Source organism: Acanthaster planci, linkage group LG01, assembly GCF_054643075.1.
Source record: "Acanthaster planci isolate LZ-2023a linkage group LG01, COTS_SCS, whole genome shotgun sequence".
NCBI classification, from domain to species: domain Eukaryota; kingdom Metazoa; phylum Echinodermata; class Asteroidea; order Valvatida; family Acanthasteridae; genus Acanthaster; species Acanthaster planci.
Window position 1 is genome coordinate 986,080 of NC_141777.1, and position 26,583 is coordinate 1,012,662.

Below are 26,583 nucleotides of genomic sequence, written 5' to 3' on the forward strand. Positions count from 1 at the left end.
AGTCATCCTTGCGGACGCTTACAGTTGTCGTCGTTCGTTGAACCTCGCCCCCTCCCCTCCTATGCAATCACACTCGTGGCTTGCGTGATGCCACAAGGTGAAAAGGCGAAATAACATAGTTCTAAAAGTCAGCAAATAACAGCACAAGAATCTAGCCACGTCAAGTGGATGGTTCTTTCGAACCAGATCCTAGAAAAACATAACACACAAATATTGTTGAACGCTTTCGCCTTGCTGTAAGTTGACTTTCGAGTAAAACTAACAAGGCCTAAAACATTTTTAGGTCGATGAAACCTGCTCTATGGCTTTCATTTTTCAAAAGAATATGAAACATTTTATTGGTCTAAAATCTCTTGTTTCTTGTGTTGTCTGGTCTTTTCTTGTCCTATCAATGAATAATCGACCTCTTTACATAAGAGTTACACAATGAACTAAGGGATAACATTAAACGTATTGATAACTTTGCCTTTCATTTTAATAAATCAATACAGCAATTCCGATCCATCGTCATTTCTGTCAAAGACTGACCAGTGTGTACGGAGTCAAATATCACCGCGTTCTTGTGCACCCCTTTTAGCTCTTAAAGGCCACCCAAGAAAAAAAAATAGGTCCATCAGCAATCAGATATCAGATCTCGTATGTTTAATATTAAGACCCCACACCAGCCTGCCACACACGCCCGGCGGGACAGTCTGCCGCGCTCGTCCCGGCGAGCACACTGCCTGCGTCTGTTGCCTTCATGGAGACACCACGGAGTTGTCCTAGGTGAAACGCTGTAATGACTGCGATAAAACCTAATCACGGGGATCATGAATGGCTGATCATGACATAGGGCCGAGCGGAACATTGTTCGGTCAAAGCGGCGGGCTGATAGAGCGATTTCTTGTTTAAACTTTGCGCACAATAAGTTGCCTGCGATGGCCATATGTCAGTGTGTATTATCGACAATGCCTAAACGCATTTGAGCCGGCGAAAATCCGTCGCATATACACAGGCCTGGTCTTGCCCCAGTATTTAGCACCGGACTGCGTTGCTATACAGGAGGGGGATGCCTCGGGGAAGTCGGACCCCGGGGAGTGATAGACTGCCGAAAAGCAAACATCATTTCGACAGTGCCCAGACCCAGGGTTGGGAGCGAGTGAATGCAACTTCAACGACGGGCGTTTTTTGGCGCGCCAGATGGGTGCAGGCCCTGAGTAAACACTGGACTCTGACCTACGCAGGCATGCATTGTTGCTAATAGTTGCCAGAGCAAACCCGCCAAGTATTTAGTTACCACATATTAGAAAACCGAAATTGTGATTTATGCCGTTTATGAGGAAATCATAAAATGTTTTGCTTGGGCATGGTATATTGGGGGGGGGCGGCAAATACATGAAAGGCCCAAACGCCCCCCGGGCAGAAGTGCCCCACCGTCTGTTGGCTAAATTGACCCTCCCGCCCACCCCCCCCCTCCAAAATGGGGGAAGAATCCACCCAATTTAAGGCGCACTCCCTTAAACGTGCTCCCCAAGCTGTAGCCGGGCTTTTCGGCCTCATGTATGGTCTGTGACCAAATAATAAAATCCATGCGATCCCAGATGAGTAGTATGGGGCCCTGACTGAGTATTTGTTATTAACACTGAGTTTGCGGCTCCGCTGTTTACCCAGGAAACAACCCAAGTCAACAGCATGTCATCTTCTCGCGCACGCCGAGCATATTGCGTCAAGTCAAATGACGGGGAGGGGGGGCTCGGAGATATTGACAATTATTACGAGAAGCATATGGCGGGCTTTGCACTGCCGAAACAGAAATGTGATGTGCAGATATAATAATTGTCCGACGGCCGGGGGAAGCGCGCTTGTGAGCTAGCAGGGAAGGATAAGCGCCTGGCCAAAGAGTTGAGGGGTGTAGAGTAAGCGAGGGACAGATAGATAGAGTGGAGGAGAGGGGAAGAGAGAGGGGAAGAGAGCTGGCTCGAGAGTCTAAGCGCTGTGACCATTTGTCTGTGTCAACACGCGAGCCCATGTCAAGTCCCAGGCCCGATCATCATCGTCCGATATATATATAAACTACCAGTGGGCGGATCGGCAGCGCCACTCATTCCACGGCTCTTGGCTAGTGAAGTTTTTCGCCTCATCCTCGGCTCATTGTTTCTGCAGGAGTTCAAGGCTTGTCCGCCCCAAGATAGGGCCCTCCTGTTTCGTCAGCACTTGTCTCAGAGAAAACGGTAAGGGTCTCTCTCTCTCTCTTTTTTCTGCTGGCCTCGGCGCGCGAGGGAGCATCACCGTGGATTGTGCAGCGCGCCGCGCTTGAGCACCCCGGCAGAAGGAATCATGCTTGATTTTGGTTTGAAGAGGAAGGAATTCTTCGGTTTATTTACCAGGCCAGGATGGTAAGGGGCAAAGAATTCCCTTCTTCCTAAGTATTGATGTAATTTAAAGTGTCATACACTTGTCCCTGTCTTATTTAGGTACCCTTCTTTCATTTGATTATCTGTGCTTTCAAGAAGCAGACACTTGTCACCTTTTTTCGGCTGCCTCTAGAAAACGCTTTCTAGAGCGTTCAGATATGATGATTAAATTATTGGTTGTAAAAAAATAGAAAAAATGCTAACCAGTTTATAAATCGTTATCATTTCTCTCTCAACGTCTGCGTAGTTACTAAGCATGTGGATTCGCTAAAGAATTCCTTCTACTATTGGAACTAATTCTTTTTCCGTTGGTGTTTTCATTCGTTCTTTTTAATTTTTGATGGATTTTTAGGGGGGGGTGCATTTTGAAAAATGTTGGTCACATGTTCGTATTATTTTCCGGACTTGAAGGCAGCTATTGTATTCGGTTGTGCCGCAGGAAATCTTTCAGCAAACCATTACTCCTATTGATGCTGCTGTTTCCTCACCGCTGACCATTTATTTTAGTGGCATAAAAATATTTACTTTCGGCGATTCTACAATATAAGCCACTTTCAAGCAACAGAAATTAATTGACATTCTCGAGCCGGATTCCTGCCGTAAAAAAACTGCTGTCGACGTCTTCTCTATTTCTGTAACCTTTGACGATTGAATTCACGCATGATTTATTTGATTGCAGTGTCTTTCATGTAAAAAAAAAACTTTATGATACTTGCATTGTTTTTACACTGCCCAAACCCCGTGTTATCAGGGAACCCCTCCAAGGCTTTTCAGCGATGTTAACATTTGTGGTGTTATTTTAAAACGGTTGTTGTTGCTTTTAACACTCTCCAGTCCATTGTAACACTTGTAGGTATATTAAGTAACACCGGCGATGTTAAAGGAACACATTTGGTGTAGTAATCTGATAATACCCAAAGTGTTCTTTTTAACTCCAGAGATTTTTGCAGTGAATATCTGCAAACTAAATCTCAGAGAATGATGTTCGAATCACGTTGTTAATGTTCATACCAGAGCATATTCTTAATGCTCACGTGTAAATATTTATTGTGGGAACTGGAAGGAATACTCAGCCTTATCAAGTATCCGCTCTGTCAGTCATTAATGAAAAGAAAATTGGAAGTCCGTGATTTGAGATTGTCAATTATGAAATCGGCCTGAAATCGGCTTATTGTTATTACTGTTGTTAATTGTTTTCAATCAGTGACACTCTTGAACAAGAATACTGTATCATTAAGACTTCCAAGCATCAGCGTATCATAGCTAGTGCATTCCGTCCCTTATTTTCGTTGCGAGATGATGTTCTTAGTGATTTCGCGAATGCACTCGGTGTGCTTGTGAATTTCTTTACACGAAGTGAATACAACCACGGGTCAACTATGATCTTCTCATAGCAAAACTAACTGTTTGTTTCGACCCAAATCATCCATTTAGTTTTCATCAACCATAATTTTTCTTATGTTGACGAAAGAAAAAAGCTGTTCCTAAAGCAGGCATTTTGCTACAAGACAATAACAGTTAACCGGAGTTAAATCATTACATGGCGAAATTATGAAGGGTAGATATTCAATTATAACGGGGGTGGAGAAAGTAACTTCTACTCTAACCCTTCCTGTATGCGAGAACAAACAATTCTAAGATTCATTTTTAATTGCAAGGAATTTTCTTTAGTTTGTTTCATACTCTCGAACTGCAATCACCGAGGACATTATCTGATCGTTGAATGCCCAAATGTATGCGGCATTTCCTATAAAAGAAAAGGTATGTGGTAACACAGTCTTGAATATCTAGTCAATTTCCGCAGGCCCCTTGAATCTACAGGAGCCGAGCGAAATTACTGATTATGCACCGCTCGGACGATTCTTCCCTTGCTAGAGATAATACAATGTTCTCTCGTGGTTCATGAGACAAATGTTGTACGTAAACACAATACATCACACAGCGTGCTCATCGGTGAGCTGCTTAATTACAGTAAATTTCCAGCGTTTTTGTTCTCCGTACCTTTGAGGACTCGACTAATATTCAGACAGCATTTAGAGACGGTACAACACTGCAACGAGAAATTCATATGTATTTGGTCGAGGGCTTCCATCTTCTTAGCAAGACTACTGCTGACGCAAAAACCAAATTCGGTTTTGTATGAAGTAATTATAAAACACATTAAATCAAATGAATTAAGAAAACAGTCAATCCTGAAGCCATACGCCGTGTCACTTCAGCATCCATAATTGGGGCTACATCTCAAAGGATAATTTGATAAATCGAGCCAAAAAATCTGAATTTAAATCTTAGATGCCAAATATCGGTAGCCTCCAAAAAATGGCCTTGTTCCCTTTTTTGTACCTGCTCATAGGTTACACCTTTGAAATCTTACAAAGTAGAGAGAGTCAACGGAGGTATAGGAATACAAACGGCAAATAGGCAAGCAAGGCCTGCCGCCTCACTACCTGTGTCTCAAAATAAGATAGTATCGAGTGTCTTAGCAAAGGAAATGAAGAAGAAAGGGTCAAAATGGGAGAAAAGGAGCTAGCCCGAAATTCGGTTACCCCGAAGCTAAAGCGATTAGGACGAGAATAGGAAACCGTCTAGATCTTTGACGGCACGGCACGGGGCCGTCCGTAAACCGGTCCATCTTCGGTAACCCGATCCGTGGAAAGTCTGTTCCATATTTCCTCGCCGAGGAAATGGGGCCATAGAGACGTGGTTGTACCGGGCGAAATGGAACAGATCCCCCGTGCATCTGTCGGGGTTTACACGGTGCTTCGTCTGGTCGAGTTCTCTCCTTCCCTCCCTCTGCCTCTCTTAACCCCTCTCTTTATACCGAGTGGTCCTTCTGCACCGTCGGGCAGAAAAAGTGGTCTCAGTTGGAAGTGCTTATTGACACAACAAAACGTTCAGTTTTTCCAGAATGTGAAGCAGGAATTTCACTCTTGCTTGTGATCTATGTTTAAAAAGTTTCTCCGTTTTATGTCCATTAGATTTTTTTCCTTTTTTTATTAAGCGTGTGCTGATTCTGCATGCTCAAAATTTAGTTATCAGAACTTAGTTATCAAGTGGGACATAAACCATCTTCACTATTCAAGATTTCTGGAAAGAATGCATTCCTTTGCCATTGGAATTCTTAATTTCTATTCCTGTTTCTGTTTGTCTCTTGAAATCAGCTCCATTCCAAGCCGAGACAATGGAAAGATAGGATCGAGCGTGGTAATTCCTAACGCCAATGCGATCTCATCTCATATGAAAGAATTAATTGCGTGTAAAAACAAAAGACGCCAATACTTGAAACAATTTTAAGCTTTGATTTGGAAATAACGATGCAATTCTTCGTCGTCTATCAAAACCCAACTTGATTTTTCTCGTAATTGATTATGAATATTTTATGGAAGGTGCTAATAGTAATGCTATTGTGTTATTATTTGGTGCGTTGTAGGCCCACAGAGGATGAAAAAGAAGTGGATTTAAAGGAAGGAGAATTAGCGGACACCACTAGTTATAATATTAAATTAAATTTTACGACAGCAAGTTTGTAAAAGCGTACAACCGTGGAAAGATTTTTAATCTGATGTGAAAGAGGCATGATTTCATTCTTTCACATTGTAGAAAAGCAAACATCATTGTTGACTTTATGGAGAATATTTCATATTTGGGCAAGGGTCCTACTGAGAACAACAAAGCAATTTTTCAACTGCGGGTTTCATTCTTCAAAAGAAACGCCAAATGGCGTGTGACATGAAACTGTTCAGTTACTCGCCACATTGGTGATAGCGCTATGTAGCGCCCTCAACCGCCAGGGAAATATCAACTGATAATAATTCCCCGAGCCCGAACAAAATGAGCCCAAATGAAGTGGCAATGGTTAAACAATATTTCCCGTCAGATTCATTCCTGGGCAGCGTAGCCAAGCATTCATCATCGAGCTAGACAGCCCTTGATTCAAGCATTTAGTCTGGGCAGTACACTGCCGGCGAATGATTGAGGCGAGCAGAAGTCACGTATAAAGAGTCATGGAGTGAATCTTGCACGAAGCGTTGGACGGTCTTCTCACGAAAGCGCGAGGCAGTGTGTACTCGGCCTGCAGTCGTACCGTCTTTGTTAAAATAAGGTGTGAGGGAGATGCTGGTTCACTGAAGGCAAATGTTTCAAGCAAATCCGTCTTATCTAGTAGTTAATGTTGCATAAAAGTGTGAACTTATGATTGTGGTCGAAAAAATAAGCGTTTAAGATATCATCGGCGGTCATTATTTTTTATGAACCGACGTTTTATAGTGTGTCAATTTAACTTTGACAAGTCATATGACAAGATGTGTTGCATTTCTAAAACTGAAACGGCCACGTTGAATAGTTTCCAGGGAATTCTGTCAAGCTGTCTGAATAATGACTTCTATGTATTGCTTCCGTGTGATTATCTGAGGTCGAGTCTTCACACAAATCGTTGCAAGTTCAAAGCTCACGGAATAGCTCTGCCTGAAGTGTTATTGATGTATAGCTTTAATCTTTTCAACAATTGCGTTCGAACCGTGCTTGTACTTTTCCTGTATGTTTTGCGTCACCTCCCCTATCATTAACAGAATTAATTGTTCAGTGAATAGCTTTTAAAAGTTCTTATAAACTGATCACTTTGTGATAACGACAACTGTAAGGCATGATATGTCCTCTTCATTGGTATACTTTATAAAGTACGACACAAATTGCCTGAATGACAATTTTCTCTCTCTTAAATTTCTCCAGTTTGTTGCCCTTTCAAGCCTTCCAGATGAAGCTCGAGGGATTATTGAATGGCATGAAAAATATGCATCGAATCAAGCAAAATGGCGGCTCCGCGCCCTGTTCGCCTGAATTATTATGCAACCTCTGTCCAGGCACCCTATACTATAGGCACTTGTATCAAGGGTCTCAAAGCGGGTTTCGGTCCTCAATATTATGACCTTGTTTCGAACACTTCAAACGAAGTCTTTGAGGTCACATGACTCAAACCTCACCGAAATACCAAAAAAAGGGCAATCCTTAATGTATACCCCCTCTTTTTTCCCAGCATATCCACGGAAAGATACGACACATCTATATTCGAAATACAACTGATGATTTAGGCAGACCAAAAAATAAACTCTATTCACAGCTATTTTAGAATAAGTTCCTCCCTGACTTCTGACCTATCTTGGGTCTACAGTTGCAATTTTAATTTAATTTCTGAATGTATGTGAACTCATGCCGTAGCGACTTTGACCGGTCGCTTACCACCGATTGTTAGTCGTCACTCGTTCAGTACGCTTCTCAGACAAAGACCAACAACAAAAGTTCCTATTTGCTTTGCTGTTAGCCGACTTTGTGACATTACGGGTGTGGGGGCCGTGCAGTACCCCCATTAAACCCACTTCAGACCGAATTACACCTTCATTGTACGAACAACATTGGTATCTGCTCTTGGCGGTGCCGTTTATTACCGTACAATCGCCGCATATTCAGGCTAATGTCCTCTCTCCGTTGTTGATCTTACCCGACAGTTATACGGTGTCCTTTGTTGCCTTTTATATCTCCATGCTAAGAAACAAATGACCCTATAGAGGTACAAGAAGGGACTATAGGGCGGTGGGCCCTTATACAGCGGCATTTCTTTGCTTTGCGAGCTGGGTCAACTCAATTTAGGTTTAAATACAACAAGCTTAAAATTAAACAAATAAGTTCCTCTTTCTCGCGTTCTTTTTTTTCTTTTTAAGGAGTCAAGTATATCTCAAAGCAAATAACTGCGAATCGTAAATTAGCCGACTACAGCCGTCTAGCTGCAGGCACAGTGGTATTTGAGGTCAAAACTATTTTCAGGTGCTTATGTAAATTCTGTGTGGTCACTCTTGTCACGGTTAGTAGGAAAGCTATGAGTAATATGAAATTGATCTTCTATATAATTGTGTCTGTTTCAAGCTTGGCAACCTTTTCTCAATCATAATTGAGCGAGTGTGAATTTCGTATCCATATCCATACAGCCCGCATCGGTTCCAACGCCAAAACAACCAACCGCCACCCAATTACCCTCATTAGGGGTTGAAGGGAGCCCCTCTCATGTCCACGCGCGCCCATAAAATCAGTTTACCAACGAGCAATTTGTGTCAGCCAAGCCGAGTGATTTACGCCCATACCCTGCTAGACTCAGCCTTTATGGCCGGTAATTTGGCGGGGCGCGAATCCCCGTCAACGAACTTGAGCCCAGTCGCTGGGATCGGGTGCCGACGACAGGGCAAAGGCGGGGAGAGTGCAGTTTGAGCCCGGTGATGTAGCAGGACTCACAGTGGGGAACGGTCCAAGAGCAAGATCTGTTGGTGATGAAACTGCACGTTGGAAGGCCAACCCCCTCTGTCACGATAGCAGACATCGTCAAAGTTTGAACGAGGCAAGACGTGTGGATGTCTTCAGTATGTCCCATCATATCACATAGCTGATTGAGAAGGTTTCATGATCGGTTACCAACGTCTCAAACTGTAAACAGAGATAGTTCAAGTAAGTAATTAGTTTGTGTACGTTACAAGTAACAGACATCAGTGCCAATCCTTGAAGCAATAGTTTCCTAAATTCAGTAGCTTCCCCATATATCGCATGGGCGATCGTTCTGGGAGCTGCGGTTGATGCAAGTATTAGGTAAACAGGCCTCTTAGGTTCGCTGGCAGGCAGGATACTAATATCAAACTCGAACGGTTCATGTACTGGGTAATCCCAGTGGGTATCACTGGTCAACACTCTTATCAAATATTGATGCTCTTTATGACGCCATCTTTGCACTGTACTTGCCACGTACATATATAGCAAGCCACGTGAAACCAACATGTCACGGAGCTCCAGTTACCTCCACTAGCCGTCAGAAAGGAACGAAGCACTTTAATGTCCATTCCAGTGTTTTGCTCTTTTGTCACACCATGATGACTTAGATATAACGTGACATGTCCCGGGCTTGAAAGTCCGATGGGCTTGCCCCGTCCATTGGAATTCATCTTGGAAGTGCACTGCGAGAGCCCAGGGGGGAATTGGTCGGATGCTAGGTGATGCTGAACGATGTAACACTTGAATCGATGGTCAACATCGGTACTCACTGTTTGAGGCCGTGTTTGCGTCGCCAATGTTGTCAAGCCGTTGTCTTTGGTTCTGCCTGCAACCGTCCCAAGTTACACCTCCGATTAAAAATGCACTGACGTGGACAAAGAACGGGACTGTTTTAGTTTGGTACTGCATAAAAAACCAAGGTCAATTACAACTCTCGATTTCTCTACTGGTATAGAGGGTGTCGGTGTCATTGCACTGCCTATTTCCGTTTGGGTAGAAAGCACATCGATACAATGCCACTTACATGTCGATGGTGACAGTCTTTAGGGAGTTGCTGCATTCGATCACATTGTCATCATCTTTTCCACTTTCTTCTTCTTGCTTCTCTTTTAACTGCATTGTTCCTTTTATTGTCGTATTTGGTACATCGTAATTTTAACTGCCACTGGGTGTAGTAATGATACGGACAGTTGATACTGACACCAACATGAAACTATCTTTATTTGGTCCCCAAGTCATGTTAACAAGGGTGTGCATGACAGGCGATATTTCAACCTGCACTGTGCAAAACATAAACTTCATGAATAGCAACATTTGTTCTTTGCCAACAAACAAGGCCAATTTTTGGTTGCTATGTGATGCTGCTGCTGATATTTTCTATTTGCTCTTAACTCGTTTATGGATGGAATCGATTCCCTTATGATATGTAGACTTGTTAAAGGCGCGAGTTACTTGTCATACAACCTTGTGACAATCCGAGGCCATTTGTAACGAGTATTTTGCCAAGTGACTCAAGCATTGTGTTATCAGTGACAAACTTTAGACAAAGGTCAGTTCGTCTACAGCGTGATGATTCACTGTGCCTTACTGGCGTTATTTTGAAAGTCGTATTTTAAAAAAAGAGACACTTAAAATCAGTCACTGTTTCACACGAGATTATCCACAATTACCGTCAAATGGCGTTGAGAGTGTGTATAACTTAATGCATCGACTCTATGCTTTGATCTGTATCCCGTGCAACAAAGGGCCATCTTTTACTTAGAAAATGCATGGTTACATGCATAATATACCGAATCAGCATCAAAATTCTTTATGAAAGTAAGATGAGGGAAGACGATAGAACCTCTGCAAGAAAGTTTAGGAGCAAGATTGTCCAAAAGCTGTTCCAACATTCATTGCAATTGTAAAGAGAATTTCTTTTGTTTGTTAAGTTTTTGAGGTATGGCACATATCACTGGGCGCAACATTGCACTTGGGGGAAAAACCCAACTCACACTGATGTTTGTGTTGTCTAAACTCATCAGCAGTAGTTCAAGCACGCATGAAAATATTGGCAGGAGAAAACAAAATGGCTGTTGTTTCACGGGCAAACATGAACCGCTCTACAAACTTGTAACAACCATATTGAAGCTCCCCTATGATTAGAACTCACTACATGTACAAAAGTAAGGACAAAAAAAATGAACGAGGGGTTTGCTCTCTCTCTCCCCCTGTCTCTGACCAGATCGAGAAAGTCGTGTTTGGTTTGTTGAAAGGGTTTTCAGCCGCGGTAAACCCTTGGACAAACTCCCCGACAAAGCCCGTGGAGTGGCGCGGGATGACGATGGTTTTGACGGTACTCCAGAGTGCTTAATCCGTCCCTTTGGATGAGTGTATGCTCGCTTGATTTTTGGCACTTCCCGACTGCGCCTTGTTTATAGTCTCAGCTTCGGTGACAGGGGCAGTCATTTCTCCAAGCAGTATCAGTGCGTGCTGCCATTTCATTACCTCCTTATCGCTACGTGCGCTTTCGTTGTTAGTTTCATCAATCAGTGTAAATGTTAAAACTCACATGGATAATTATGCACATAAGTTTCATTTCATCGGCTAAAATGTAGGACCCTTGGTTTGTTGTATGCCTTGCTTCGTTTAGTTGCTTTAATTTCCAGTTTCGTTACCATTCGGAAGAATCCTGAACCACGATGTAAGATACAAGTAGTTAGATGAGGCAATAATTGGCAGAAATATGTTCGGCACGATTTGGTCTGAGTTTACCTCAGTTGTCGTTTGATCAGCGTAAAATACAAAGACCAAAAACGAGAGATAATTTACAGCCAAACCTAATGTTTTGACCCTCCATAGTCATTCGACAAAATATCAGGTTTAGTTTGGCCAACGGTGTAGGCAACCTCCTCAGTATGCGTGCATTTTTGTTCGTCTGCACGGCTTCCTGTCCTGAGTGCGGTTGAACTACATACATCGCTATAATTCTCAGCATTTATGCATAGTCGATATCTACATAGCACCTGTATGTATGATCATTGTTTGCAGAATCCAACATCTAATCATCGTTACGCTCATGACCAGACAGATATAATCCTTCCCTCAAGGACACTTATAGCATTGGAGGCCTTATAGTGGACAGCCCATTCCGGACCGTGAAAACCCGCTGTATCAATGAGTATCAAATTAATATTAGCCAGTATGCGGAAGGTCATATATCGCAGCAACTCGGCATAGTACACGTGATTACGGTCTTTTGCCAAGGTCTTAGTTTGGCTAAAAGTAGTGATTTTGGTGGTTAAAGCTCAAGAATAGTGCAGATTTCAAGAAAAGACTTGTGGTAAGTTTGACTGCGCGTTTACAGCTTGCAATATTACTAAAGCACCATTATAGCGCCACTGCCTGTGAAGTGTTCGTGTAATTTTCCATTTGCATGTGTTTTAATGATTATTTGACCTTAAGAAGGCCTAAAGAGGCATAAATCCTGTGGGTATCGCGACCGTGCTCAGTATGGACCAGGCCCGTGCCATGCCTATGCCGAGACGGGTCATGATGTCGGTGTCCTTTTTAAGCCCTACATTCGCGTCTTCTGTTTGTAAATATTGTGGATCTAATGAGCGAAACTAGGTCCGTTGTGGACTTCCCCACGCCCACAACTCTTCGCGGTTAAAGAAAGACTCTTGAGATGTATGTCAGTACCTAATAAAAATCCGTGTTATGGTGTTTTTAGGTCTACCAAAAAAGTACCCGCTCGGTTAAAGCATGGGGGAGACTCGGTTGTGGCAGCGTTATTTCTAGGCTTCTCTTGACAATTTACCGTTATCTCTGCACTGGTTCTGTCACAGCAGAGTTAAATTTGGGTCATGCGTTGTGTAACTTTGACGAAAAGAAGTTGCACAGTAGAAATGAATGAGCTCCCTCTATACACCAAATTCCCTTGGAGTCAAATCTAAATTCCACACTCAGCTGTCTTGACAATTGTCACACTTGTAGGCATCTATCAAATCCTACATGAAGGGGAACCATGATTTTTTATCATGAAACCTGAAGTGAAAACGTGAGAAAAATTGAAGCTTTGTTATTTTGAAATCAGGGAAGAGAGTAACAGATACCTTCTACCATGCACGCTAGAAAAGAACATAAACAGTCTCAGGATACCAGACGCAAATGTCCATGTAATAATCTTTTTAAGGTCAGTTGAACTTGTGTTGACCGTGTGACGAGACGGGATACTATGGTGATAGTACCATTTGGCTTGGTTTCAGCCGTGCGGCCTAATTTACTACTTCTGCGGTGAGCGTTTTTGGAATACTATTTATCTATATAAGGTGCAATCTATGTGATAAAATGCGACTGTCTTTGTTGCCATTTGAGAACTTTATCGTCTATCAGAAGTGGCTGGTTTGTACTGGCCCTAATCTTTCACTAAAACTTTAGTCTGTGCTCTCAAATTCCAAATTAATTCATCTATGTCTGATTATAATGGTGCCCTAAATTGTCAAAGTACTTCCACCCCTTTGTATTGAGGAAGTCTCTGTTATCTTTCCTCCAAAATTCTGCACCCCGAAAAAAAGAATGCATGAGAAGGACAGACGCAACAACAACAACAAAAGTTTGTAAAGAAGTTAATAAATTGCAGGTTTTGACAGGCGAATAAAAGAGCGAGTCGACTTCGCGCCCACGCCGGTACATACCCCGGGTTTACTTTTGTTTGGCTCTGGAGTGTCATGCTTCCAATGCAGAGACGCGGTCTGCGCATGCTGGGTTTGCCCGTCCGCTATGTGGCCTGTGGACCCCCGCACGATCAACCGAGTTGCAACCGGCAGGTGCCTGGTCTCTGAGCAAACGCCGCGCTATTTGTTTCGTTGAGTGACGCCGGCGAGATGTGTACTCAACAAGATGGATATCTGAGTCTCAACGTTTGTGCGTGTTATTTTGTCCGTCTGTGTGCCCATGTCTTCACTACCCAGCAAGGCATAACTCAAAAAGGGGGCCTTTCAGTACGTTATTGCAAGGTTTCACTCACTTCGTTTGTTTTCCTGACGTTTATTTTCTTGAAAAAGTTCTTGAACGCTTTTGCAAATGCACCACCCAAACTGTTTTTGTTATTGGTTTGTCCGTTGGATTCAACTTTAATTTGTAACTTCATTTGTGGTTTAGATTTTGAATTCTAAGGGGGAAAAGTCCAAATGCAACACCGGCCTCCGGGGCAATATACTCTGGCGGATAACCCAAATGATAGTGCCTAAGTTTGTTTTGTGGCATTGGAGCTTTGCCCCGAGTCGAATCCTGGCGACATGCTACATAAAAGCCCCGCGATTCGGCCCACCCGATCTTATCACCGAGAAAACATAATCGCCGTTTGGCGATTTATCACAGTTTGACTGACAGTGCCCGCTTTTTTGTCCGTGTCAAGTTCGTAACAAATTAAACCGCTCATTGATACTAAAGAATACTCGAGTTTGGAGTGACAACTGCGAGGAAAATTGTGGTGGAAATAATCACCCCAACTCTGAAAGAAAAAAGACAGGGAAGCAAGCGCTTTACATAATACATAATGACATATTAGTGTTGTCTGTACCCGCGGCCTACTCCTATACACACAGGCTTTTCAAACTTTATAACAATTACAAACTATCGGTCGAATCCTTCTGTATGTTCCAGTAAATTCCGTATTTCTTGCTTTGCTTTTCTCACCAATTTCCACATGAATACAGGCACTTGATTTCTCATGTATGGAGCTTCCAAAAATTGTCATGTACCCGGTAGAACGAAGCTGGTCGATTTCCCGGGTTAGGTGTTTTGGATTTATGTACAGTAGTCAAGTTCGGCGTGTAGCGCCGTGAAGTGTGACAACTTGTCGGGACTTAGTTTGGAGAGTCTTGTCCACTTCATGCCTGTTTAGATATCGCTGGGGCCCTATAGACCATCACCCTGGACCAGTCACTACTCCACTTGTCCGTGCGTGGCTTGGGATAGTAAGCCTGCTGAGTCCGGCAGGCAAGTCCGGAGGTGTATCGGACTATCGGTAGTGTATGCCTCCAAGACATATCTGCCTGTACAAAGATTGCAAGCTTCTTTCTTGCCTGCCCCAACCACACATTGTTTCATTCTGATTATCAGCTGTTCTTAAGCTGTTTAATGAAATAATCTTCTTTTTTTCTCACTTCCAATCTGCATCTAATTAATTTGATATTCAAAGCTGACTCATAGCAATGACATTTCGTGCGTAACAGACAAGAAAATCATTAATTACATTTATTTGGTCCTTTTCGAGAAAATCGGCCGAAAATCACAGTTGCCGAAACTATGCAGAAAAACGCTTGAGTCTGTCGATGGCCTGCCAAAAGGATGTTGAGCGGCAAAATGTAACGGGCTGAATTGAAGCGCAAAATGAGAATCCTTATTATAGAAACAAACTGGATATGGCAAAATGGTTTATCCTGGCGGTGAAAACAAGTCGTAAGTGCCAAACCAAAGCGGTTAAAGTAGATGAAAAAAACTTTGAATAACATGTCACGAAAGCATTCCCTCATAGACTAATGATTGTAATACTTCTGTTTTCAAAGCTTTCTCGTGTAAATGGACCTGAAAAGGTTGACCATTCTGTTTTGATACAAATAAACATAACCTTGGTCGCGGATCTCGAATTCTTAAGCACATCTCTTTGGCAAAGACCCATAGTTGGAACAAACCAACATAGTTTGCGTTTGGAATGAGGGGGTAGGCCTATACGTTTTCACTACACACATACTGCATCGTGTCAAGTACTGAAATGTGTCAGACAGCTGTAATGATGAGCATCTACGAATAATACTCTTGTTTAGCTTGTGTGTTTTTAAGTTCGTGACAGGTATACGTGCTTGGCTGGCCTCCAGAGGCCTTTGTATGCCCTCTTTATTCACTGAGTAAGTTCCTATGTCAAATTTACTCTCTGATAACGGTCATCAGTTCGTCTTTTGATATTAATGCCCTGCCTTTAAACAAATAAAAATCATATTTGGTAACTCAGGGGCTATTCTCTACCACCCAGTAATAACAAGATCGGAATCTACCACAAATCTGGCTTGCTGGTTTTGAATTTAGGCTTGCAAGTTGAATTTCACTCCGAAGTTTCTTCAAACAGATCTATATAGGGCTGAAATTAGATATACGATTTCGAATGATTTCATGAACACACGCTTTTAATTATTTTGAATTCCTTAAACATCTTCAGTCTGATTACGTTTCAATTCCACCTTGACCACGGATGATAGAATGATTTCAAATAGTTTCATTGCACAGGGGAATAAAATTGTATCTTTTCCCCTGATTTCCGGTTTTAAGGCTTTTGTCTATAATGTTTCTCTTCCTACATCAAAGCAGCATACGGTTTTTGCTTCTCATTGCTATGCAAACTTTGGCTGTTCGTCAGTAAAAAAGTAAAAGAATAACTCACAAAGTGTGACAAAATATTTCGAAATAGCCCTCAGAACATTAATACACGTTGGTGTACATTTTGCCACTAAACACGTCCCCTCGTTAACACCGAGGGGGGTAAATGTGTAAATGAGCCAAGCCCTAGTCCAAACACAAGGATAACATATCAGGGGAAAAAGAAGAAGATATATACATGATTAAATCCAGTAATTGATGACAATATGGTGCACTTCAACTTTGAAAGCATCATATATGATGATCCTCACTTCTTGTAAAGTCACCATGATAGGCAAAAGCTGTTTGTGGTTGTGTGGACTAAAAGGCTAGACCCAGTCAAATGGAAAGCTAGTTGACTCTCATAAGTGTCTAAATGTCGAGCGAAAATTTAGATGGTTGACACACAGTCTTGTGTTCACTTCAGTATAATTTCGCGGAAAAACCGAAGCATGAAAACGCGGATGGATATTTCTAACTACTTTTATAAGGTCATTTCTAAATCACAAAGCAATACAAAAAAACCACACAACTCTCCTGTATTTTTCTTTGTTACTTGTTCAAGAAAAATCATTTGATCTCAAAAATATAATAAGCAGCAAGAAAAGTTTATATTCTAGTGGACTTAAACCTAATCTTGTTTGGACTTAAAATTTGTAAAAAATGTGGGAGAGGCAATACAAAACGTAAAGCTACATGGTTCAATCACGATCCACAAATTCATAGCTGTGCTTTACGAAAAAGCGGTAATGTTGAGCAAATTTATTCCAATATTGGGTATCTAATAAATTTCAGTGAATTGTTGAGCAGAACCTTGAAAAAATTGCCCCCAAATGTGTGCATTTTGTTTTCAAACCGCTGCAGAGCAAGACAATGACAATTTACCATTTTTATCGTGTCGAAATGCCGCACAACCTTTTGCCAAATGCAGAAAGTACTCATTCCCAAAGTCTGGTGTTTCTGAAAATTCAGCTTTTTATAGGCCAATAATTGATCGTAAAATACATGCATTTTGAATAATAATCCTCCACACGGGCTCAGAAGTGTCCAGATAAGTGGTTTGTTCGAAGCGCAACAGAATGCTTTAAAAAAAACATAAAAATGACTGTTATATGGTTTGAACATATGTTTCTGTTGCCAGTAAGTGCGCTGGCCTCTTGTTTTTATAGAAAATGCTATTTAACCGGTGCGCTCAGAAACTCCTCCAATTCACATCTCGCCATCCAGTCAGCAACATCTTTCGTCTTTTGTCATCGGTTGTATATAATAACATTGGATATGTAAGGGTGCATTTCGGCATTCATCCGAAAGGACTTGTTCCAAGTAGGCCATGTTTGTCGATTTTCCGGGGTACAGTTCATTTGTAAACACTTTTGAAATTGTTCTATATAATGCTCCATGTATGTTGGCCATGCACAGACACATGGCTTGCCGCGTCGGGGCCATACGTAGATAGCAAAAACGCAGAATGGACCAAAAGGTCATGTTAAGCAAACTCGTTGAGACTGTAATTCTGAGCTGAACTTTCGCTAAAATGAAAGTCCTCGATGCATCTGTGAAGCTCGGTGTCAGTTATCTGACCAAAATAAACTCGTCGCATATTATGTGTGGTTTCTTTTTTCTGCTGGGACGGAGCACTCTGTCCATGCATTCGTCAAATTGAAAGACGACAAGGGAACTTTGTACAGCATAATGGTCGTCGTTGGTAATCCAAACCGAACTGGCACGGTCAACCTATAGCCGTTGAGATGGACAGCTTAGTGCAGGCATTAACACACGTTTCATTAAACTTTTTGTGGGGGGGGTGGTGGTTGAAAAGCTCGTCAGGTGTTTTGTTGGATGAGGATAGACTGGGTATCATCCCACACGGGACAAAAGACTCGGAGCGGCCTCAGTACCCTCGGGTGGTGTAATAAAGCCGCTCTGACACCCGTGTCAACGGCAGTACTTGAGCACCAATCAAATTATCCACAGAGTTGGGTGACAAATTGATTTTATGCTAACACCTTGTTTGGGCAATTGACTCTAAGCGCCGCCCACTGCGGGCCTGTGGCCATTGGTCGTCGTGCGCACACACCGTGTCCACACGCAGTGCAATCATTATACACTCACACACCCGGCGCTTTTTTTTTCGCTTCTGCGTGGCTCTCTCCCGGCGTCCGTTCGTACGTTTGTTGCGCACGTTGTGTGTGTTCGTGCAAAACTGCGGAGACGAAAAGACAGACCGTGGAGTTTGTCATTCTTAAACTAAGCCTCTCGTATGTCGGTCGGTCAGTGTTGTGGTTCTCAGTCTAGGGACAAGATCGCATCTGCCGATCAATGCCCCAAATTTGATTGAGCCTTCCTCTTCGCAGGAACTTACTTTATTGTCACCGTGATTCGTTCATGCCGTTTGCGGTTTCTTCCCTTCCTCCCCAGCTTATCACGTGTGCGACACAGGACCAGTGCCGTGCCTACTTCAGTGAGCTTCTCATCTCGTCCTGAACTTCGCTGCCTCCCCCGGTGCGCCCCCATGTGGACATCCCCTCCCCCCATGGATGAGACAGAGATCGCCATGAACGTCAAGACCAGCTTCTCGGTGAAGGACATACTGGACATGCCGCAAGCGGCGGCCGTGGTGGCCGCGGCGGCGGCTGGTGAGGCGACCAAGGCCAGGTCCTGCCGTGTGGGCAATGGTGGTTCCCCCACAGTAGCCCTACAGGACGGGGCCACTACTATCAGCTCCCATGAGCAGGCCAACATGAACTCTTTCTACGACGCTAGTGATAATCCTTACACACGATGGTTACAGACCCAAGGCTCCGATTTAATGCCTTATTCCTGTGAGTATTGCTCATTCGTAGATTGCTCCAAGTCTGTTTTTTGCCCCCTCTCCAAAAAACAGAACTTTGAGTCTTTACTTTTGCTGCTGAAAACCGATTCACAGAGGATAAATGTACTTATTTGCAATGTTAACGTCTGTTCCGAAACTCAGAATGCACAGAAGAGGAAGAATCCGTAATGTTCTCAGGCAACCATTATTCTAAAGTTTCGACTGTGATTCCATTACCAAATTTTGGAACGAAGAAAGTCTTATCGTTGATATGATCCTCATCTTACTGCCTGCATTCCAGACCCAGTTCTTAGATGAAGACCAACGAAAAATCTTTATCCGTTCTCAATGCCAAATCTGTTCTTATTGTTGATAAACTAAACAGCAAAGACGATGCAACACCACAGAAGTCGTATCTTTTTTTCACTCTCAAAAAGTGTAAACCTCCGTTCATATGATGAGAAGCACGAGTATCTTCGGTTTTAGATAATGTGCCCCTGTATATAGATAAGAACCAGACGCCTTCATAGCGTTTGAGTCTTCCTTAAGTTTGTTGTAAGCTGAAGACATTCCCCGATCATTAGATTGTTGGGGATAACAAGTGCACGCCAGGATGTGCTCTTGATTGGAGAAACTTTATTTTGTTTAATCTGTGTACTAGGATCGTATAAACGTCGCACTTGATACATAATGAGTTTCTAATACACCTCACCATTTATTTGATGAAAATTAACCGTTGATTAAATTTCACCAAACTCACTTTGGCTAATATTGGGGGTTAAAGGCACTGCAGAATGCCTTAGCATTAGATACCCGTTTTGTGATATAAATACAATTTGAAGTATTGCTGTATACAATATTCATCTTGGTAGGCCTACATATTTTTTGGCCGACTTGATTTTGCCAGAATACTATACTTGTATACTGTTTGATCTTTTCTTTTTGGTATTAAAGTAAAGAAGTACATTTCGCAAGTATTTTGCTACTCACTCGATATAAAAGGTCGATTTCTGTGTATTATATCACCATCAAGCGGGGCATGTACTTTGCGACCGTATCAGCGACATTTGCCGTCCTTCGGGAACGCTTTGCATGGCAATTTACAACCGATGTCCTGGCTCGGTTTACCGGGCTTGTCACCCGACACTGTAACACGGTGCGGACGAGGGAGTGAAAGGTGCGGAGCCTGTCACACTATAGGCTTGCAATTTAACTCCGAAATCATACACGTTGATCTGTAAGAATATAACATGCACCTATAAAGTCTGAAGAAATGCTCTCTTGAGTAGTCGGCGCGGCTCAAGTGCATTTACCAGTACCTTACGTGAAAAGGTTACCAGATCGTGGCTTTGGAATTACAATGTTCCCTTCCTTTATTTGACACTCGTAAAATGTTCTAGTTCGTGCTAGCTTGACTGCCTGATGGTATTGATTTTTCGAGTCAAGCATTTCTTTCATGACATTTTTTTTGTCAACTGAGCTGAGTTAAATTGGGTCATTGCCAACCAAGGTTATCTGGGCGTGATCTGCCTGTCAATCAATCAAATATTGGTCACAGAATAGCGTACTCTTAGGAGAAAGACGAACGCCACAACGCTTTTGTTTCACCTCACCACGATGTCCCTAAAATTGTTTAGTTATGTAGCGGACCAGAGGTTTGAATGGGTCTGCGATCGAGCATGCAAGGGTGTTCGCTCGCCGTATTTATAAATGTAGTTACCTGGCTGCATCTGCACACAAGGAATCATTTGTCGACCAAACTCCTTTCGTAAATTCCATGTGAAAAAAATTACAACCACCACCGCCATTTCTTAATCCATGCATGTACATGTATATCTAAACATCTTTTATAGACAGTTATGGAATAGTCCTCTCTGATAGTTTTGCTTCTTGTGTTCCATCACATGAACTTGCTGTTCCAGACTTGAATTATCTCTATTTTTTGTTGAGTCACTCACTGGAGCCATGACTCGGATAAATTACTGTTCTCTGCATTCTCTAAAAAATGATGAAAAGGGTCATTTTGCATGTTGGTCATGCACAGATGCTATATATCAACTAGCTGTTTCATTGTCATTGAAGATTCCATTAAGGGGACACATCCCCCCGTGCGAATACGTAAATTTCACCTGTACCAAAGAAAACAATGTTTCTTCGCTTTGTCATTCAAGAACAGTTCATGCACTCATGAAATTGTTTGTTTTACCATTTTCTGTGATAAAAATGTTAGCGTCCCCAGCTGTTCCCGACGACAGTATTTCTCCACGGACATCCCCTGATTTCATTTTCAAATTTCCCACTAATTTCTGGCGGTTAATGATCGCTTTTGTGCTCGTTCCCTAATTAATTATATTTGCCCCGTGGTGAGCAAACATACTGGAGCCCGGAGCCTTGCCCGGCTGCGAAGTCCTTCGCGCGGTGACACCGGTGTGTGTACACGGGCGACCATGATCGCCCCTGAAAATAAGTCCCCGGCTTGGTTATAAGATTGCGGGTGATCCATCACGGGGGGACGGCGGTCTTTACGGCAGGGCGCTGGCGACGGTAATGTGTCGTGGATTGAATTCTGTGGGCCTTCGCCGCATTATGCCGTTCACGTTCGGTAAACGCCAGGTTCTCCCTGACGGATAGAGCCGCGTCACTGTTTAAGCAACTTGACTCGTATATTGATGTCTTCTGTCTATTTGCCTAGCCAAGAAAACCGGTATACCTGCGACGATGTCTTTTGTACTGGGGTGTAAAGTCTCAGCGCGATACGACCGGAGTCACTTGGTTAAAAAAGCAAAAAAGGAGAAAAAAACGCTGTGCTTGTGTACATAATGAAGTTAACAACCCCTGGGTGTTAACCGATTGTTTCCTTATACTCTGAGTGGTTGTTTCTTGATTGGTTTTTGTCTGTTTTCTTTTAAAGCTCTCGGCCAGACAGCCAATTCACCGAACTCCACTTCAGCTAAAAGCACTTCCAGCACCGTCAACACCACCACGACTTCCAACAAGACTTCTCCGCCTGTAACCACAGACATCAGCAACGGCAATCTGAGTGGCAGCGGCAGCGACGATGATGAGTCGGCCAACCAGGACTCGTCTTCCTCCGACCCCCCGAAGAAGAGGAAGAGGCGGGTTCTCTTCTCCAAGGCCCAGACTTACGAACTGGAGCGGCGGTTCCGCCAGCAGCGGTACCTGTCAGCCCCGGAGAGGGAGCACCTGGCCAGCATCATCCGCCTGACCCCAACCCAGGTCAAGATCTGGTTCCAGAACCACCGGTATAAGTTGAAGCGCTCCCGCCAGGAGAAGGGACTGGACATGAATCCACTGCCGTCCCCTCGGCGCGTGGCCGTGCCGGTCCTGGTTCGGGACGGGAAGCCGTGTGGGGCCGGTATGAACGGTGCCGCCAGCGCGGCCATGGCCGCGGCGCCCTGCATGGGGCCTAAGTCACACCACGAGATGATCGCCACTACAGCGGCCACTGCCCCGCCACCCCTGCAGCACATGCAGGCCTACCCCTCACAGTGCAGCTACGCTGCCGCGCCCTACAGCAGTTACAGTACCTTTTCAGGCATGTCGAACAATATGCAATACTCAGGCTCGATGGCTCAGCCTTGGACATGGTGAAGATCCAGATCTGCACCCTGAATTTTTGCCTGCCCATCGAGCAAGGAAGTGAAACCCTCAATCCCGGTGTGTGTTCAAACGGATACGCACGAAGTATTTCAAACAACACCGTATCAACTATTGGTTGATTAAATGATGTCACCTACCTGCTGTACATACTAAAATGTCTTTGCTCCCCTTGGCGGAGAGCGTGGGTGTTGCCCTTGCTGGATGGCCGGTGCTCTTTGACAAAGTCCCTTCCTCGTTTTTGTCCACGTCTTGGATGGATTCCTCGTTCGCCGGTTGACTGAGCACGGACTGTCCTAGCGTCCGTCCGCTTAGGCTATCGTGGTTCTGGGGAAGGATTTGCCCAGCTGCAAGGGACACTGTACAACACTTCGATGGGTTGGTTCGTGGTTAATGACATGGAAAATCGCCTCGCACACATGTGCCTCTGGTACTCCTGAAAAGTCCGAGGCTTTTGACATTTGTTACCCTGACTAAAGATCCCTTAAAAGGACATGCAGTCGTCGTATCCGAAAACCAAGAACCGATGGCTTTGTGTGAATCACTAAACAGTGTTCGTACAAAGAAACAAAACAAAATCCAACAAGTAGACCAAAGATCTACATGTATATTTAACAAGCTAGGTTAAGATAAAGCTTTCAGAACTGAAATCCTTTCCACAATCACTTAAAAGAAATTATGCTGTTCTGTTTCAGTTCATTTGGGGAAATAAAGGAATAAACCAGTTTTTGCTGTTGTGGTACTTCCCTAAAACAGATTGCAATGAGATAAGGTCTAGAAAGTAGGCGACATTACACACGTCGGGCCCCTGTCGGTGTAGGCTTTCAGTTCATATTTCACAACCACGGAACAAAAAGAAACATTTTGAAAAGACCTTATTCACAGGGAAGCCATTTTTTTATCTGGCTCCCTGAATCTGTCATATTGAGTGTAATCTGTTATGGGATGATGCCAGATTATCTTGGGTTCCAAGCCTCACTTTCCTTTTTTTTTTAATGTGGCTTAAACATTTAGATAAAACATTTCACAGATTTTAAGTTATCCTGAGCCTAAACTGGCATGACTTTTTAATGACCTTTTATTTAGTTCCTGTTATTAGAATGAAAAGTTAACCTCATTTTTATTTCAAGATGTCCGACACATGACTGCACATCTAGTCTATTACATTCTGCACTTTGATGCATTACTTTTTTCAGAAGGCATGCAGTTACTTTCTGTTCAGGAGAACCCTATCGGTAAAGGTCTTGAATGTGTTTCTACAGGCGTATCCTAATCTCGGTTTCACTCTTTCGCGTTGAGGATGAAGAAGATGACCAATTTTAAGTTAAGGGTGTTACGAAGTAACAAGCCATCTCCTTTGACATCTGAGCCAGCGTGGTCTTACAGACATCGGCCGAATTAATTGTATTTCATTTCAAATTAGCATCCACCCTATTTTCTGCTCGCACACTATGGGGCCTTTTCTGCTCCCTTCCCCGTAAAATGCTGGACAGGTGTGAGCGGTGAATAGGTGCAAAATGTGATTTGGGCAAAGGGTCACATTCAGAGACAGTGGCTTGGTGGTCTTCTTATTCTACCCCTTGACAAAAGACGGAGCCTCGATAGGCCAAAGATACCCCAAGAGAACACCGCTAATTCACACCGTCATTCTTCTTGTTTTGATGAGTCCTCTTGTGCCCTCAAAGGCCTCCGCAATATAGCCCAGCCCCACCAAAAAAAAAAACGAGCCATTGTTTGATAACACCCTCTCCAAGTCCTCTTTTTTATTTTCCCACCGGTTATAAGCTCCGGCATACAAGGGGATGACTTACGGTCTCCGTAATCAATCGAGCATGCGGACAATGAGGAAGTGTTTGCCCAGCTTCCTGGCTACAAAGCCCCGGCCAAACATGTTCCCTCTGCCCGCTTGCCACCAAGTACTCGGCAAAGAAAAATATTTGTCCTTAGTTTCTTCTTTGCTCGTTCATCCCCTTCCACACTCTCTCTCTCGTTCGATCGTGTTTGTCAATCCGAGACACCCCTCTATCCTCTTGCCTAAAATCGGTCAATACTTACTCTGAAATAATAGGGACTGTTTGAAATTGCAACATGATGAGAGATGTCGGTTGTGTAGCTGTAGTAAAAGACAGTAACTTATGCACCATGACCTCAGATGGAGTTTCATTTTTTACTTTTTCGATGTTCAAAATAATTCGAATGAGCTTTGACTTAGCTTTAGACGTCAATACAATCGAATGCTAGTGAATGACTAATGTTGATTAAGAACAAATATTATAGGATTGACATAAGATGGTGTCATGTGTTATCTGATTCTTGGGATCCTGTTATTCTGTGTACACAAGTCATCTCCTTGATTTTCATTGGTAGCCAAGAAAATAAGAAATACCTCATGGAGTTTGCTGGGTGCCTTTACGGAATTCAATTCCCAAGCCCGTACTTACATAATTATTTGAGACAGGGAACTGTACATTGTGTGATTTAATCAACTGATCTGATAGGTGTTTAAAATGGAGTGTTTCGTTGTCATCAAGTGGCACCCGGTTATTCTTATAGAAAGCAAATGCTAGAGGCGTTGTCGTGGAATAGTTCAGGGATGTCTTCGATCCTTTTACCCAGGACATGCTTTAGGTAGGATGTAAAATTATGGCAAATGACGAAAGCCGTAGCAAGGTTCCGACCGTTAAGGTGCTCCTCACTAAAACTGCATTTATTGCTTAGTTTGCACCTTTTGTGCTTGTTTGAGGGACACAATCTAGAGCAATGGGCAGATCTGGGAGGCCGAAGCTGGACTTGGAAAGGGTGCCAAATTATTGGAGTTTTGTCATTGCAATTTTTTCCCTACGTGCTTGACAGAGCAGAATACATTTGTGATGTTTTGTAAATAAAATGGCCGTGTTTATAACTAAAACCTGGTGATGTTTATCGTGTATATATGATGACATAAGTAAATCTGAATTGGTTCGCAGACTCTGTTTTACATAATGTAGATTTGTTATTATCAAGACATTTTCTTCGGAGTTGCTACACAGATGCGATATCATGGAAGTATCACATTAGGGCTGCATGGGTGTAGTGTCACCGAGTCTTAAAATCAGTGCTGTGTTCAAACACGGAGTATCTGAGTTGTGGTTTGTGGTGTTTATCTCCATCGCAATTTCAGTTGGCTGTGAAACAAACAAGTATTCTTACCCTAGCCAAGTCTCTTTTATGGATAAAAATACCATTCAAAATGGGGAGAGTTTCACTGATTTCGCTGCATTCGAGGTGGACGTTCATTAGATTCTGAATCGGAGGGACGATATTAATGCTCAAGAAGAAACGAAGGAATGAAATCCGTGCCGTGGTATCGAGGGAGATAGCAACTTAGTTACACCAAAAAAGAATAAACCATTGAATGCCATGGGAATATCTCCCCTTTTGAAATATTACCTTACCTCACATGGTCAGACATTTTGCAAACTCCCTGGTTCAACACTTTCTTTAAGTTGAATTTGTACTATACACAAAAATTATCATTGTCGAAATCCTGCAGAGATCTTACTTTCCAATGTGAAGTGGATTAAACCTCTGCTTATGATTGAAGTTGGTTTGGGCGGCGTAATCTAAAATTCGATTTTGTACAAGTGTATGCTTAATTTACGTGTTTGACTGCGTGAATGGGCGACACGTGGAACATTATTTGTATTTGTTAAGATTTAATATTATTTCTTGAACCAAAATATTATTGTTTATATTAAGTAGCACTTCATTATACTTAATGTAGCTATATTCACGTCTAATTATCGCCAGAAAAAAAAGATAAAAAAGACAAAATTCGGTTCTGAAATAGTAATATTGACAATTGAAAAATATTCTCTAGTCTGTGTTTACTTTCCCCTTGAAAGTGTGTCACTCGTTCCGAGCAATTAGATAGGATTTACCGGGAGGCCTTTAGGGATGATCTTTCATCCGTCGTGTCTTGTCTCTGAAATGCAATAGAGTCGTAAAATTCACCCACACTAAAATCATTATCGACATCTCTTTTACTCATCTTTCTTGGCCAGATTAAGCCCGGGGTGA

At 42.9% G+C, this 26,583-nt stretch overlaps 1 protein-coding gene across 2 annotated transcripts; it reads left to right on the plus strand.

Annotated features, from left to right (window-relative positions):
- The first annotated feature begins 1,992 nt into the window (after nt 1-1,992).
- Nucleotides 1,993-26,375, plus strand: LOC110977668 (homeobox protein Nkx-2.2-like). 2 transcript variants are annotated; one of them, XM_022231965.2, is made up of 3 exons: nt 1,993-2,210; nt 18,513-18,916; nt 21,818-26,375. In XM_022231965.2, the coding sequence occupies exons 2-3, from the start codon at nt 18,607-18,609 to the stop codon at nt 22,516-22,518; spliced, it is 1,011 nt and encodes a 336-aa protein (XP_022087657.1). In that variant the 5' UTR covers nt 1,993-2,210; nt 18,513-18,606; the 3' UTR covers nt 22,519-26,375. The 2 variants fall into 2 exon arrangements, with proteins under 2 accessions (XP_022087657.1, XP_022087658.1); XM_022231966.2 differs by lacking the exon at nt 1,993-2,210 and adding an exon at nt 8,343-8,882.
- The last annotated feature ends 208 nt before the right edge of the window (nt 26,376-26,583 follow it).